The following is a 15,935-nucleotide window of genomic DNA, read 5'->3' as shown; positions in this document are numbered from 1 at the left end:
AAAGCCTGCTCCCATGAGATGTGTGACTGGAATAGCCTGCTGACATACTCCGGATGTCTCTGAGCAGCATAGGAGATGACCCTTCTCCCCTGAGCAAGGGTTCATTTCTGGAGGGTGTGGCCCAGGGCCTCCCCTCTTTGATCGCTAGAAAAAGAGCACAGCCAACTTCAGCAGCACTGTAAAGCAAGCTTTCTGACCCACCCCCACTTACAGTCTCCTGGCATCTCTAGGCTTGTTTCCTTACCCACATCCTCTCCTGTAGCTGGCCATCTTCAGTCCAGTCTTCTTCAAGGATCCTCCAGATTACCTGTCTGTCTGACACCATGTCTTTTTCATCTAAACTGAGACTGATTGCACTGACATCACAGGAGGAAAAACATTAAGAACAAATTCATAGAAGAAACACTGGTTACCAAGTAGTGTATAAAATATTTGAATTTTAAGAGCATATCTGTTGAAAGGGCTTCCCTGATGGCTCAGACGGTAAAGAATCTGCCTTCAGTGCAGGAGACCGAGGTTCAGTCCCTGGTTTGGAAAGGTCCCCTGGAGAAGGAAATAGCTACTCACTCCAGTATTGCCTGGAAAATCCCATGAATAGAGGAGCCTGGAGGGCTACAGTCCATGGAATCACAGAGTTGGACATGATTGAGCGACTAACACACACACAAACACATTTGCTGAAAAAAGCATAATTGGTGAACTTACAGGGTGGAAGGAGGACATGTTTATTTCTCTGTATTTTCATTTCACTTACATGTGTGCATAAGGCTTGAGGAAGAAGAGTTTTCCCTTCCATGTTGTCTTTGTAAAGCTTCTCCTTGTCGCAACAAGGCCAAAGTTTGAAATCCCAGCTGGATCTGTACCTGCTTTTATTTTGTGGTTCTGTGACCCCTGCCTGAGATCAGTGAGCCTGTTGGTTAAGAGGTCTGATTCCTGAGGCAGGCGGAAGCCCACGCACTGGGGATCCTCAGGACACTTGGCCTCCTGCTTCCTTACCATAATGCATTGTTCCAGACCTGCCTCTGGGTGCCCTCCATCCCTGCCTCAGGAACAAACCTTGGTTCATCTTTGGATCTTTCCCTCATGGCTGAGATTTAAACTACAGAAAGATTTAGGGCCTCATGATGGCTGAGAGTCCCTTGGACTGCAAGGAGATCCAGCCAGTCCATTCTAAAGGAGATCAGCCCTGGGATTTCTTTGGAAGGAATGATGCTAAAGCAGAAACTCCAGTACTTTGGCCACCTCATGCGAAGAGTTGACTCATTGGAAAAGACTCAGAGGCTGGGAGGGACTGGGGGCATGAGGAGAAGGGGACGACAAAGGATGAGATGGCTGGATGGCATCACTGACTCTATGGACGTGAGTCTGAGTGAACTCCGGGAGTTGGTGATGGACAGGGAGGCCTGGCGTGCTGTGATTCATGGGGTCGCAAAGAGTTGGACACAACTGAGCGACTGATCTGATCTGATGGCTGGGCTATAAGCTATGGAGCAGTTCTGGACCAGGTTTCTGCTTCCCTGCAAAGCAGGAAACTCTTCTGTGGGAACCCACCTCTCAAGGGCCATCTGTGGGCACAGCCTCCTAGGGACTGCTAATGGAGTGCGTCTTCTCTACAGCCTTCCCACTTTGGGCAAGAGCTGGCAGCATCTGCAGTGCTGAGCTCTGAGAGTGGGGAGTATATCTAGGTTTAAGCTTTAGAGACACCAGAAGGCATTTAACATCAACAGCAACAAAACTTCATGTCAGCATTATAAAGAAATTCTCAATGGTGTTTTAAATGAAAAGCAGCACAAGTCATCATCAGACCCTTAGAAACTGTGTTAAATGTTGACAAAAGACAGTGAAGAGTTCTTATTTATATAGTTTGTGGACCATATGCATATGAACCTGACTTTTTAGGGTAGTATGGGAAGATTATTTACCATTGAGCCACGAGCAAAGCCCTAATATGGAAAGAAGGTGTTGTTCTCCCATCCTGGAAAAGGCAAAATGTGCACAACAGTCCGAGTCAGCTGTAGATGATGCTGCAGAAGAAATGAATAAAGTGGTGGTATGTTACATTTGATGTTAGTTTCAGTGATACAGAATATGAGAATAAGTGAAATGTGACTTAACGTACAACTTTAGATGTAGTGGTGTCTTCTTCATCACTGCTGATATTGATATTATGCCTTCTCTTTTTTCTTTCTTAGTTTTGCCAAGTAGTTGATAATTTATTAGTCTACCCCAAAAATTGTAATTTTTGACTTCATATATCATCTCTATTTTATGTGTTTTACTTCATTGATTTCCACTCTTATTTCTATTATTTCTTTTCTTCAACTTTCTGTTGTTTAATTTGCTATTTTTCTAATGACATGGATGCTTAGCTCATTTATTTTCAGGCTTTCTTCTTTTTAAATATGTATATTTACACATAAGAATTTTCCTTTAAGCACAACTTGAACTGTATACCACAAAATTTTAATAGTTAATTTCTTCATTTTGATTCATTTGCACGTGGTTTTTGATTTTCATTCAGACTTCATCTTTGATCCATGAGTTGCTTACACATGTTGCTCTGTTTATTTGTAGAGAATCTGTTTATCTGATTTCTAGTTTAATTGGGCCAGGACTAGAAAATTCTGCATGTAAAGAATTATGGGGGCTTCCTTGGCTCAGTGGTAAAAAGAATTTGCCTGCCAATGCAGGAAACTTGGGTTTGATGCCTGGTCTGGGAAGATCCCACATGCTGCAGAGCAACTATTGACCCTGTGCTCTAGAGCCTGGGAGCTGCAACTAGTGAGCCCATGCGCCCTAGAGTCCATGCTCTGCAACAAACCACCGCAGTGAGAAGCCTGCACAGCAGTGAAGACCAGGCACAACCAAAGATAAATGAAAATTATTTTTTTTTTAATTACGGGGCAGTCCTAAGATGGCGGAGGAATAGGACAGGGAGACCACTTTCTCCCCCCCTAATTCATCAAAAGAACATTTAAACGCTGAGTAAATTCCACAAAACAACTTCTGAATGTCGGCAGAGGACATCAGGCACCCAGAAAAGCAGCCCATTGTCTTCAAAAGGAGGTAGGAAAAAATATAAAAGACAAAAAAAGAGACAAAAGAGGTAGGGATGGAGCTCCATCCCGGGAAGGGAGTCTTAAAATGAGAGAAGTTTCCAAACACCAGGAAACGCTCTCACTGCCGAGTCTGTGGCGAGCCTTGGAAGCACAGAGGGCAACATAACAGGGAGGAAAAATAAATAAATAATTAAAACCCACAGATTACCAGCCCAAGGAGAAGCAGCGCAGACGCCTGTACCCGCCACTAGCAAGCGGGGGCTGGGCAGGGAGGCGCGGGCTGCATTGCTTACAGTAAGGACAGAGCCTGAATGTCCCAAGGGCAATCTGAGCGAACTGACTTCGGCTAGCAAACCAGACTGTGGGATAGCTACCACGCACAAAGCCCTAAGACACTGCCAGGCCCTCTCACAGAACAAAGGACTGAACAGAGGTAGCCAGCTGCAGACCATCCCCTTCTGGTGACAGGCAGCCAGAGCCGGAAGGGGGCAATCGCAGCCCCAGAGAGACATTATCTACCAAACTGCAAGCAGGCTTCTTTGCTAAGACTTGTTGGAGTTCTGGACATCCGCCTGCAAAGGTGTGCCGGTTGTACACCCAGGAAACCGAGCGCAGGGACGGGGGAGGCGATAAGTCACAGCGACCACGCTCACCAAACACCTCATCACCTGAGCTGCTCAGACCTGGGAAGGGCACAAAACACAGGCCCGACCGAGTCTGCGCCTCTGAGGACTACCCGAGTGCCTGAACCTGAGCAGCTTAGACCTGGGAGGTACATGCAGCCCAGGGCCGGCCTTGGACGGTTCCGGTGGAGCAACCTAGAGCCTAGAGCCTGAGCAGTGTGGGCAGGGAGGGCGCACGCACCGTGAGCGGGCAGACCCAGTGTGGCTGAGGCACTGCGAGCACACGCCAGTGTTACTTGTTTGCAGCGTCCCTCCCTCCCCACAGCACAACTGAACAAGTGAGCCTAAAAAAGTGTGCACCACCGCCCTCTTTTGTCAGGGCAGAAATCAGACACTGAAGAGACCAGCAAACAGAAGAAGCTAAAACACAGGGAACTGCCTTGGAAGTGACAGGTGCAATAGATTAAAACCCTGTCGTTTGTACTGACTACATGGGAAGGGGCCTATAGATTTTGAGAAATATAAGCCAGACCAAGGAACTATCCAAAAATGAACTGACCCCCACACTGCCCACACCACCACCAGAGGAAGTCCTAGATATATTTTTACTATTTTTATGATCATTCTTTTTTTTTCCTTTTAATTTTTAAAAAATTTTAAGTCCTCTATTACTCCTTTAATTTTCATTTTTATAACCTACTATTACTTTGCAAAAAAAAAAAAGACCCAATTTTTTTAAAGCAAACTTCATATATATATATATTTTTATATAATTTTTGTTGACTATTTTTTTCTTCTTTTCTTTAATATTGTATTTTTGAAAATCCACCCTCTACTCTAGATTTTAAATCTTTGCTTTTTGGTATTTGTTATCAATTTTGTACCTTTAAGTACCCAATCTTCAATACCCATTTTTACTTGCAAGATTACTGGCTTGACTGCTCTCTCCCCCTTTGGACTCTGCTTTTTCTCCACCAGGTCGCCTCTGTCTCCTCCCTCCCCCTTCTCTTCTCTGCCCAACTCTGTGAATCTGTGTGTGTTCCTGACGGTGGAGAGCACTTAGGGAACTGATTACTGGCTGGATCTGTCTCTCTCCTTTTGATTCCTCCCTTTATATTCCTGGCCGCTTCTGTCTCCTTCCTCCCTCTTCTCTTCTCTGTATAACTCCGTGAACATCTCTGAGCAGTCCAGACTGTGGAGTGCACATAAGGAAGTGATTACTGGCTAGCTTGCTCTCTCCTCTTTTGATTCCACCTCATCTCATTTGGGTCACCTCTAACTCCCTCCTCCCTCTTCTCTTCACTTAACTCTGTGAACCTCTCTGGGTGTCCCTCACTGTGGAGAAACTTTTCATCTTTAACCTAGATGTTTTATCAACGGTGCTGTATAGAAGGAGAAGTCTTGAGACTACCATAAAATTAAGACTGAAAACCAGAAGCAGGAGGCTTAAGTCCAAATCCTGAGAACACCAGAGAACTCCTGACTCCAGGGAACATTAATCGACAGGAGCTCATCAAACGCCTCCATACCTACACTGAAACCAAGCACCACCCAAGGGCCAACAAGTTCCAGAGCAAGATATACCACGCAAATTCTCCAGCAACACAGGAACACAGCCCTGAGCTTCAATATACAGGCTGCCCAAAGTTACTCCAAACCCATTGACATCTCATAATTTACTGGACACTTTATTGCACTCCAGAGAGAAGAAATCCAGCTCCACCCACCAGAACACCAACACAAGCTTCCCTAACCCAGAAACCTTGACAAGCCACCCATACAACCCCACACACAGCGAGGAAACTCCACAATAAAGAGAACTCCACAAACTGCCAGAATACAGAAAGCCACCCCAAACTCAGCAATGTAAACAAGGTGAAGAGACAGAGGAATACCCAGCAGGTAAATGAACAGGATAAATGCCCACCAAACCAAACCAAAGAGGAAGAGATAGGGAATATACCCGATAAAGAATTCCGAATAATGATAGTGAAAATGATCCAAAATCTTGAAATCAAAATGGAATCACAGACAAATATCCTGGAGACAAGAATTGAGAAAATGTAAGAAAGGTTTAACGAGGACCTAGAAGAAATAAAAGAGAGTCAGTATATAATGAATAATGCAATAAATGAGATCAAAAACACTCTGGAGGCAACAAATAGTAGAATAACGGAGGCAGAAGATAGGATTAGTGAATTAGAAGATAGAATGGTAGAAATAAATGAATCAGAGAAGAAAAAAGAAAAACGAATTAAAAGAAATGAGGACAATCTCAGAGACCTCCAGGACAATATTAAATGCCCCAACATTCGAATCATAGGAGTCCCAGAAGAAGAAGACAAAAAGAAAGACCATGAGAAAATACTTGAGGAGATAATAGTTGAAAACTTCCCTAAAATGGGGAAGGAAATAATCACCCAAGTACAAGAAACCCAGAGAGTCCCAAACAGGATAAACCCAAGGTGAAACACCCCAAGACACATATTAATCAAATTAACAAAGATCAAACACACAGAATAAATATTAAAAGCAGCAAGGGAAAAACAACAAATAACACACAAGGAGATTCCCATAAGGATAACAGCTGATCTTTCAATAGAAATTCCTCAGGCCAGGAGGGAATGGCAAGACTTACTTAAAGTGATGAAAGAAAATAACCTACAGCCCAGATTACTGTACCCAGCAAGGATCTCATTCAGTATGAAGGAGAAATCAAAAGCTTTACAGACAAGCAAAAGCTGAGAGAATTCATCACCACCAAACCAGCTCTCCAACAAATGCTAAAGGATATTCTCTAGACAGGAAACACAAAAAGCGTGTATAAACTCAAACCCAAAACAATAAAGTAAATGGCAACGGGATCATACTTATCAGTAATTACCTTAAACGTAAATGGGTTGAATGCCCCAACCAAAAGACAAAGACTGGCTGAATGGATACAAAAACAAGACCCCTATATATGTTGTCTACAAAAGACCCACCTCAAAACAGGGGACACATACAGACTGAAAGTGAAGGGCTGGAAAAAGATATTCCATGCAAATAGAGACCAAAAGAAAGCAGGAGTAGCAATACTCATATCAGATAAAATAGACTTTAAAACAAAGGCTGTGAAAAGAGACAAAGAAGGACACTACATCATGATCAAAGATCAATCCAAGAAGAAGATATAACAGTTATAAATATATATGCACCAAACATAGGAGCATCGCAATATGTAAGACAAATGCTAACAAGTATGAAAGGGGAAATTAACACAGTAATAGTGGGAAACTTTAATACCCCACTCAAGCCTATGGATAGATCAACTAAACAGAAAATTAACAAGGAAACCCAAACTTTAAATGATACAATAGACCAGTTAGACCTAATTGATATCTATAGGACATTTCACCCCAACACAATGAATTTCACCTTTTTCTCACAGGAACACGGAACCTTCTCCAGGATAGATCACATCCTGGGCCATAAATCTAGCTTTGGTAAATTCAAAAAAAAATTGAAATCATTCCAAGCATCTTTTCTGACCACAATGCAGTAAGATTAGATCTCAATTACAGGAGAAAAACTATTAAAAATTCCAACATATGGAGGCTGAACAACACACTGCTGAATAAACAACAAATCACAGAAGAAATCAAAAAAGAAGTCAAAATATGCATAGAAACGAATGAAAATGAAAACAACCCCAAACCTGCGGGACACTGTAAAAACAGTGCTAAGGGGAAAGTTCATAGCAATACAGGCATACCTCAAGAAACAAGAAAAAAGTCAAATAAATAACCTACCTCTACACCTAAAGCAACTAGAAAAGGAAGAAATGAAGAACCCCAGGGTTAGTAGAAGGAAAGAAATCTTAAAAATTAGGGCAGAAATAAATGCAAAAGAAACAAAAGAGACCATAGCAAAAATCAACAAACCCAAAAGCTGGTTCTTTGAAAGGATAAATAAAATTGACAAACCATTAGCCAGACTCATCAAGAAACAAAGGGAGAAAAATCAAATCAATAAAATTAGAATTGAAAATGGAGAGATCACAACAGACAACACAGAAATACAAAGGATTATAAGAGACTACTATCAGCAATTATATGCCAATAAAATGGACAACGTGGAAGAAATGGACAAATTCTTAGAAAAGTACAACTTTACAAAACTGAACCAGGAAGAAATAGAAAATCTTAACAGACCCATCACAAGCACAGAAATTGAAACTGTAATCAGAAATCTTCCAGCAAACAAAGCCCAGGTCCAGACGGCTTCACAGCTGAATTCTGTCAAAATAGAGAAGAGCTAACACCTATCCTACTCAAACTCTTCCAGAAAATTGCAGAGGAAGGTAAACTCCAAACTCATTCTATGAGGCCACCATCACCCTAATACCAAAACCTGACAAAGATCCCACAAAAAAAGAAAATTACAGGCCAATGTCACTGATGAATATAAATGCAAAAATCCTTAACAAAATTCTAGCAATCAGAATCCAACAACACATTAAAAAGATCATACACCATGACCAAGTGGGCTTTATCCCAGGTATACAAGGATTCTTCAATATCCACAAATCAATCAATGTAATACACCACATTAACAAATTGAAAAATAAAAGCCATATGATTATCTCAATAGATGCAGAGAAAGCCTTTGACAAAATTCAACATCCATTTATGATAAAAACTCTCCAGAAAGCAGGAATAGAAGGAACATACCTCAACATAATAAAAGCTATATATGACAAACCCACAGCAAACATTATCCTCAATGGTGAAAAATTGAAAGCATTTCCCCTATAGTCAGGAACAAGACAAGGGTGCCCACTCTAATCACTACTATTCAACGTAGTTTTGGAAGTTTTGGCCACAGCAATCAAAGCAGAAGAAGAAATAAAAGGAATCCAAATTGGAAAAGAAGTAAAACTCTCACTGTTTGCAGATGACATGATCCTCTACATAGAAACCCCTAAAGACTCCACCAGAGAACTACTAGAGCTAATCAATGAATATAGAAAAGTTGCAGGATATAAAATTAACACACAGAAATCCCTTGCATTCCTATACACTAATGATGAGAAAATAGAGAAATTAAGGAAATAATTCTGTTCACCATTGCAATGAAAAGAATAAAATACTTCGGAATATATCTACCTAAAGAAACTAAAGACCTATATATAGAAAAGTATAAAACACTGGTGAAAGAAATCAAAGAGGACACTAATAGATGGAGAAATACACCATGTTCATGGATTGGAAGAATCAATATAGTGAAAATGAGTATACTACCCAAAGCAACCTATAGATTCAATGCAATCCCTATCAAGCTACCAACGGTATTCTTCACAGAGCTAGAACAAATAATTTCACAATTTGTATGGAAAAACAAAAAACCTCGAATAGCCAAAGCAATCTTGAGGAAGAAGAATGGAACTGGAGGAATCAACCTGCCTGACTTCAGGCTCTACTACAAAGTCACAGTCTTCAAGACAGTATGGTACTGGCACAAAGACAGAAATATAGATCAATGGAATAAAGTAGAAAGCCCAGAGATAAACCCATGCACCTAAAGACCCCTTATCTTTGACAAAGGAGGCAAGAATATACAATGGAGAAAAGACAATCTCTTTAACCAGTGGTGCTGGGAAAAGTGGTCAACCACTTGTAAAAGAATGAAACTAGAACACTTTCTAACACCATACACAAAAATAAACTCAAAGTGGATTAAAGATCTAAACGTAAGACCAGAAACTATAAAACTCCTAGAGGAGAACATAGGCAAAACACTCTCCAACATAAATCACAGCAGGATCCTCTATGACCCACCTCCAAGAATACTGGAAATAAAAGCAAAAATAAACAAATGGGACCTAATTAAAATAAAAGCTTCTGCACAACAAAGGAAACTCTAAGCAAGGTGAAAAGACAGCCTTCAGAATGGGAGAAAATAATAGCAAATGAAGCAACTGACAAACAACTAATCTCAAAAATATACAAGCAACTCCTGCAGCTCAATTCCAGAAAAATAAACGACCCGATCAAAAAATGGGCCAAAGAACTAAATAGACATTTCTCCAAAGAAGACATACAGATGGCTAACAAACACATGAAAAGATGCTCAACATCACTCATTATCAGAGAAATGCAAATCAAAACCACTATGAGGTACCATTTCATGCCAGTCAGAATGGCTGCCATCAAAAAGTCTACAAACAAGAAATGCTGGAGAGTGTGCAGAGAAAAGGGAACCCTCTTACACTGTTGGTGGGAATGCAAACTAGTACAGCCACTATGGAGAACAGTGTGGAGATTCCTTAAAAAACTGGAAATAGAACTGCCTTATGACCCAGCAATCCCACTGCTGGGCATACACACCGAGGAAACCAGAATTGAAAGAGACACGTGTACCCCAATGTTCATCGCAGCACTGTTTATAATAGCCAGGACATGGAAGCAACCTAGATGTCCATCAGCAGATGAATGGATAAGAAAGCAGTGGTACATATACACAATGGAGTATTACTCAGCCATTAAAATGAATACATTTGAATCAGTTGTAATGCGGTGGATGAAACTGGAGCCTATTATACAGAGTGAAGTAAGCCAGAAAGAAAAACACCAATACAGTATACTAAGGCATATATATGGAATTTAGAAAGACGGTAACGATAATAACCCTTTTTGTGAGAGAGCAAAAGAGACACAGATGTATAGAACAGTCTTTTGGACTCTGTGGGAGAGGGAGAGGGTGGGATGATTCGGGAGAATGGCATTGAAACATGTATAATATCATGTAAGAAACAATTCGCCAGTCCAGGTTTGATGCAGGATACAGGATGCTTAGGGCTGGTGCACTGGGATGACCCAGAGGGATGGTACAGGGAGGGAGGTGGGAGGGGGGTTCAGGAAGGGGAACATGTGTACACCTGTGGCAGATTCGTGTTGATGTATGACAAAACCAATACGATATTGTAAAGTAAAAAAATAATAATAAAGAAATGATAAATGGTTTAAAAATTTTAAAAAGTATGAACAAAGAAGAGATACGACAAATAGAAAATAACTAGCAAGGTGATAGACTTTAATCATAAAAAATTGCATTTTTTATAAATAGTCTAAACACACCAGTTAAAAGACCAAGATTGTCATATGAAAAAAGCAAGACAAAACTAAACACATGACAGAAATCCAAAATACAGGAAGCAAAATTGACAGAACTAAAGGGGAAAACAGACAATTGAGTAGTAATAGTTGGGGACTTAGATACCCCACTTTTGCTATGGCATTTGGAAAGAAGTAAACTATATATTTTTAGATATTATCTTCTTATACATACAAATTCTAAGCAGTCCACTTTTTTAAAATACAGAATAAATGAATTTAGGGAGGTTGTAGGATATCAGATCAATAGGTTGTTACTGTTCTGTTGCCAAGTCATGTCCGACTCTTTGCAACCCCATGGACTGGAGAACACCAGGCTCCTCTGTCCTCAGCTGTCTCTCAGAGATTGCTCAAATTCATGTCCTTTGAGTCAGTGATGCTACTGAACCATCTCATTCTCTGCCACTCCCTTCTTTTGCCTTCCATCTTTCCCAGCATCAGAGTCTTCTCTAGTGAGTCAGGTCTTCACATCAGGTGGCCAAAGTGTTGGAGCTTCAGCAACAGTCCTTCCAAATGAATATTCAGTGTTGATTTCCTTTAGAATTGTCTGGTTTGATTTCCTTGCAGTCCAAGGGACTCTCAGGAGTCTTCTCCAGCACCACAATTCTAAAGTATCCATGTTTTGACTCTGCCTTCTTTATGGTCCAACTCTCACATGCCTACATGACTACTGGAAAAACCATAGCTTTGACTATACAAACATTTGCTGGCAAAGTGATGTCTCTACTTTTTAACACACAGTCTAGATTTGTCATAGCATTCCTTCCAACGAGCAGGCATCCTTCAGTTTCATGGCTGCAGTCACCATCTGCAGTGATTCTGGAGCCCAAGCAAAGAGAATCTGTTACTGCTTGCATTTTTCCCCCTTCAGTGATAAGACTGGATGTCATAATCTTCGTTTTTTTCAATGTTGAGTTTCACACCAGCTTTTCCACTCTCCTCTTCCACATTCATCAAGAGTCTCTTTAGTTCCTCTTCACTTTCTGCCATTAGAGTGGTATCATCTGCATGTCTGAGGTTGTTGGTATTTCTCCCAGAAATCTTGATTCCAGCTTCTGATTCATCCAGCCCAGCATTTCGTATGATGTACTCTGCACAGAAGTTAAATAAGCAGGGTGACAACATACAGCTTGGTCGTACTCCTTTGCCAGTTTTGAACCAGACTATGAACCAGACCGTTGTTCCGTGTCTGGTTCTAACTATTGCTTCTTGAACTGCATACAGGTTTCATCAGGAGACAGGTAAGATGTTTCGGTACTCCCATCTCTTAAGAATTTTCTGCCGTTTGTTGTGACCCACACAGTCAAAGGCTTTAGTGTAATCAATGAAGCAGAATTATATGTTTTTTTCTGGAATGCCCTTGCTTTCTCCATGATTCAGTGAATATTGGTAATTTGATCTCTGGTTTTTCTGCCTCTTCGAAAGCCAGCTGAAACATCTGAAAGTTCTCAGTTCACATACTGTTGAAGCCTAGCTTGAAGGATGTTGAGCATACCGTTGCTAGCATGTACAATGAGTGCAATTGTATGATAGTTTGAACATTGTGGCTCAGTGGTAAAGAATACTCCTGCCAATGCAGGAGACATGGGTTTACTCTCTGGGTTAGGAAGATCCCCTGGAAATCCAGTGTTCTTGTCTGTGAAATCCTATGAACAGAGGAGCCTGGCAAGCTACAGTCTGTGGGGTCTCAAGAGTCAGACACAACTTAGCAACTAAACATCAGATACAGAAATATTTTATTTCTATATACTAACAGTGAAGAGTCTTAAAATTAAGACAATTTCATTTATAATAGCATCAAAAATAATAAAATATTTAATACTTATATACAAACTTAACAAAAGTAATACTATAAACTAAAAATGACAAATCATTATCAAAAGAAATTAAAGAACTAAGTATATAGAATCTGTCCCATGCTCATAAATCAGAAAACACAAATGAGAATGGCAGTACTCCCTAAATTGATCTGTGGATTCAACACAGTCCCCATCAAAATCACAATTTACTTTTTTGCAGAAATTGGCAAGCTGGTCTTAAAATTCACATGGAAATAAAAAGGATCCAGAATAGCCAGTCTCAGTGTTTTAAAAGGAGACCAGCATTGGAAGACTGACAGTTCCCAATATCAAAAACTTTCTACAAAGCTTTAGTAATCAAGTAACTCTGCAGTGTGGATAAGTGGGGAAGAATTTATATTCCAGAAATAGAACTTTACATGTATTGTAAATTGATTTTGACAAGGGTGCCAAGACTGTTAAATGGAGAAAGAATAATCTTTGCAACAGATGGTGATGCTAAGACAGCTAGATATCCACATGTAAAAGAATTAAGTTGGATCTCTACCTCATACCCTACACAAAAATTAATACAAAGTGTGTCATAGAACTAAATGTAAATGTAAATGTAACAAAGCTAAGTTATAAAACCTTACAGGAAAACAGTGGAATATATCTCCATTTTTGCAGTGGTTTTTGTGCAGTGGTTTCTTAGATATAGCTCTAAAAGTAAAAGTGACCAAAAAACATATACAAATTGGATTACATAAAAATTAAAAACTTTTGTGCTGCAAATGACACCATCAAGAAAATGAAAAGATAGCCCACAGAATGGAAGCAAATATTTGCAAATATCTCCTAAGAAACTTACATCCATCATGTATGAAGAATTCTTACAGCCTTTTAAATTTTACTGTGTGCATAAGTGCAGGGTTTCCTCATCTCTCCTTGTTGACATTTCATAATCAATCAATTTCTTTTTTAAAATTTTGGGTTTTACCCATTTTTTGTCCATATTCTTCAGATATTCCTACACTCTATTTTCCAAATATTGCCACTTCTAGTTATGCCCTACATATCTGTTTTTCTTTTTCTTTTTATAGCTCTGTCTTTTAAAATGTTCTAAATATGTATTCTTTCTTGCTGAATTCTGAGCTAAATTGTCAATCTTATCTTGTCAGTCATGAAGGGATTTTGTCTCCCTAGCCAATCTGTTACCTATGTTTATTGCTAATATTTTCTCTCATTTTTCTATATGATTATCTCATTTTGCTAGTATCTTGCCATATCGCTCTGCATATACTCCATTATGCTTATTTTTAATTCTTGGTTTAACTTTTCCAGCTTCAGGAGTGCACTGTTCCGTATATAAAGCAATTCTAGCTCTGCCAGCTACTTAAAATTTGCAGTTTATACAGATGAAATAAAATTTCAGAAAACATAGGACAAAATGATTGTATAAGAGGATCTTGTAAAAGTGTAATTGAATTAGAACATGAGGGTTTTGTTTCGCACAGAGGGTAGGCAGGAAAGCAGAGCAGAGACGTTGGTAAAGGTGTGGGGGTCGAACACGGAGCCAGCCTGGCCCAAGCGGCAGAGACGTGGGGAGCCACGGTTAAGGCTGACGCCAGGTAACAGGGACTTTCATAACCCTGAGGTAAAGATTGGGGAAGAGTGGGCAGGCTCTCCCACGCACACTTTCACCACATGCCTGGTTCTGTGCTAGGCTATATGAGGATACACAGTGCGTGTATGACATAACTTTGTTGTTAGAGTACTGATTATCTTGTTGAGGAAATAAGATAGGTGTCAGATAAGTAGGGAGCACTCTGAAAAATAATTTATATTACATTATATTATAGAATTCTCTTAAGCTGTCGAGTGAGACAGCCTGTACAAACGTGATTAGCAATGGAAGAACCTAAAGGACTGCATACTGAGGAGGGTTCACTTTTAAGACAAACTATACCTTGGATCCTGAGGAGAACATTAAAGAAATCTGTGGATATCAGATCTTGAGTGCGTGCTTTTTATTGTTAGAGCAGGGACCAGAGCCAAATGCCTTGGATTCAAATGAGGTTCCAAGTGTGCCTTTAGGCATGTTATTATGCTTTCTGTGCCGTAGTGTCCTCGCCTGTAAAATGAAGATAATAGCTCCTAACTCATGAGGCAGATCTACTCACATACCTTTGCCACTACAGTTTGCCTTCTAAATTGAAGAGCATTTATCAGTGGGAATTTGGGGAGAGAAGGAGAAGATTCAGAATTAGAGAGGCAGGTAGTGTTGCAGGAAGAAAGGGATCTGACCATTTGGTTCCTTGCCTGCCTCCTCCTAGACTGTAAGCTTTATCTGAGTGGAGACTTGCCCCCTTACCTCCCAGTACCTGACTCAGCGTGGGACATACACTTGGCACTCAGAAATTTTATTTGCTGAATAGCTAATGAATGCATTTTATGTGTGACTTTAGATATAAATCAGTGTAATAAGTCTGTATATTTGGGTATTTTGTATATATATTGGGTATATTGGTATATTTGTCTAAATAATTTTGATGATTAATTTTTTAACAAGCAGAAATTAACTGTAGCACTTTAAATTGTCTTTGAATATTTGTGACCATTTTCTTTTTGTTTTTACAGACCAGTTGGAATGCCAAAAATGGAAAAAGTTTACTTACATAATCCTAGTTCTGAAGAAACTATTACTTTAGTATCAATATCTGCTACCACATCACATTTTCACGCATCATTTTTTCAAAATAGGGTAAGTTTCTCCACTACATTTGACGTTTCTTGAGTTTGAAAGTCTAGATGTTTTTATTTATCTTATTGTAACTAAAATCTAATTTGAATGTTCCATATTTATTCTGGACTTCAGTTTGCCCCATTTCCTGAAAATTACCACTTCTGCTCTTCAGCACACATTGGTTTTCTTAACATGAAACAGCCTGACAAATCAGCTTTGAAACTTAAGCACGCTGGAAAATGCAGTATTGACGTCTTCAGTTGGTTTTCCTTTCCTTCCTAATAATAGGTAAATCCTCAGCGCTGTGTTGGTTCTCTTTTTGTGAGTAATAAAGCACCAGAAACACCCACCCATTAGCTTGTGGTTCTGTAAGTCACCTTTCAGTGGGTTCTTTGCTCCAGCTTTAGTAAGGTTTTAATTAAGATGTCAGCTGGGCTGAGTCCTTGACTTGAGATTTGGGAAATCCACTTCCAGATTCATTCACACGGTCAGCAGACGTCAGTTCCCTGTGCTTGTAGGACTGAGGTTTCATTGCTGGCTGTTGGCCAGAGACCTTTCCCGGTTCCCTGAGGCAC

The 15,935-nt window shown here is 40.0% G+C and overlaps 1 protein-coding gene across 2 annotated transcripts in view; it reads left to right on the top strand.

Moving 5' to 3' along the window:
- TMEM131 (transmembrane protein 131) overlaps positions 1 to 15,935 on the top strand; it is a 185,995-nt gene that overhangs the window by 92,101 nt on the left and 77,959 nt on the right. For both annotated transcript variants that reach the window (XM_027554633.1, XM_027554632.1), the window contains exon 5: positions 15,255 to 15,378. In XM_027554633.1, the coding sequence (XP_027410434.1) occupies positions 15,255 to 15,378 (124 nt within the window). The remainder of the gene's footprint in view (positions 1 to 15,254; positions 15,379 to 15,935) is intronic.

Source organism: Bos indicus x Bos taurus, chromosome 11 (genome assembly GCF_003369695.1).
Source record: "Bos indicus x Bos taurus breed Angus x Brahman F1 hybrid chromosome 11, Bos_hybrid_MaternalHap_v2.0, whole genome shotgun sequence".
NCBI lineage: Eukaryota > Metazoa > Chordata > Mammalia > Artiodactyla > Bovidae > Bos > Bos indicus x Bos taurus.
The sequence above is the reverse complement of the archived record's forward strand: the minus strand, read 5'-3'. Positions and strand labels throughout refer to the sequence as shown.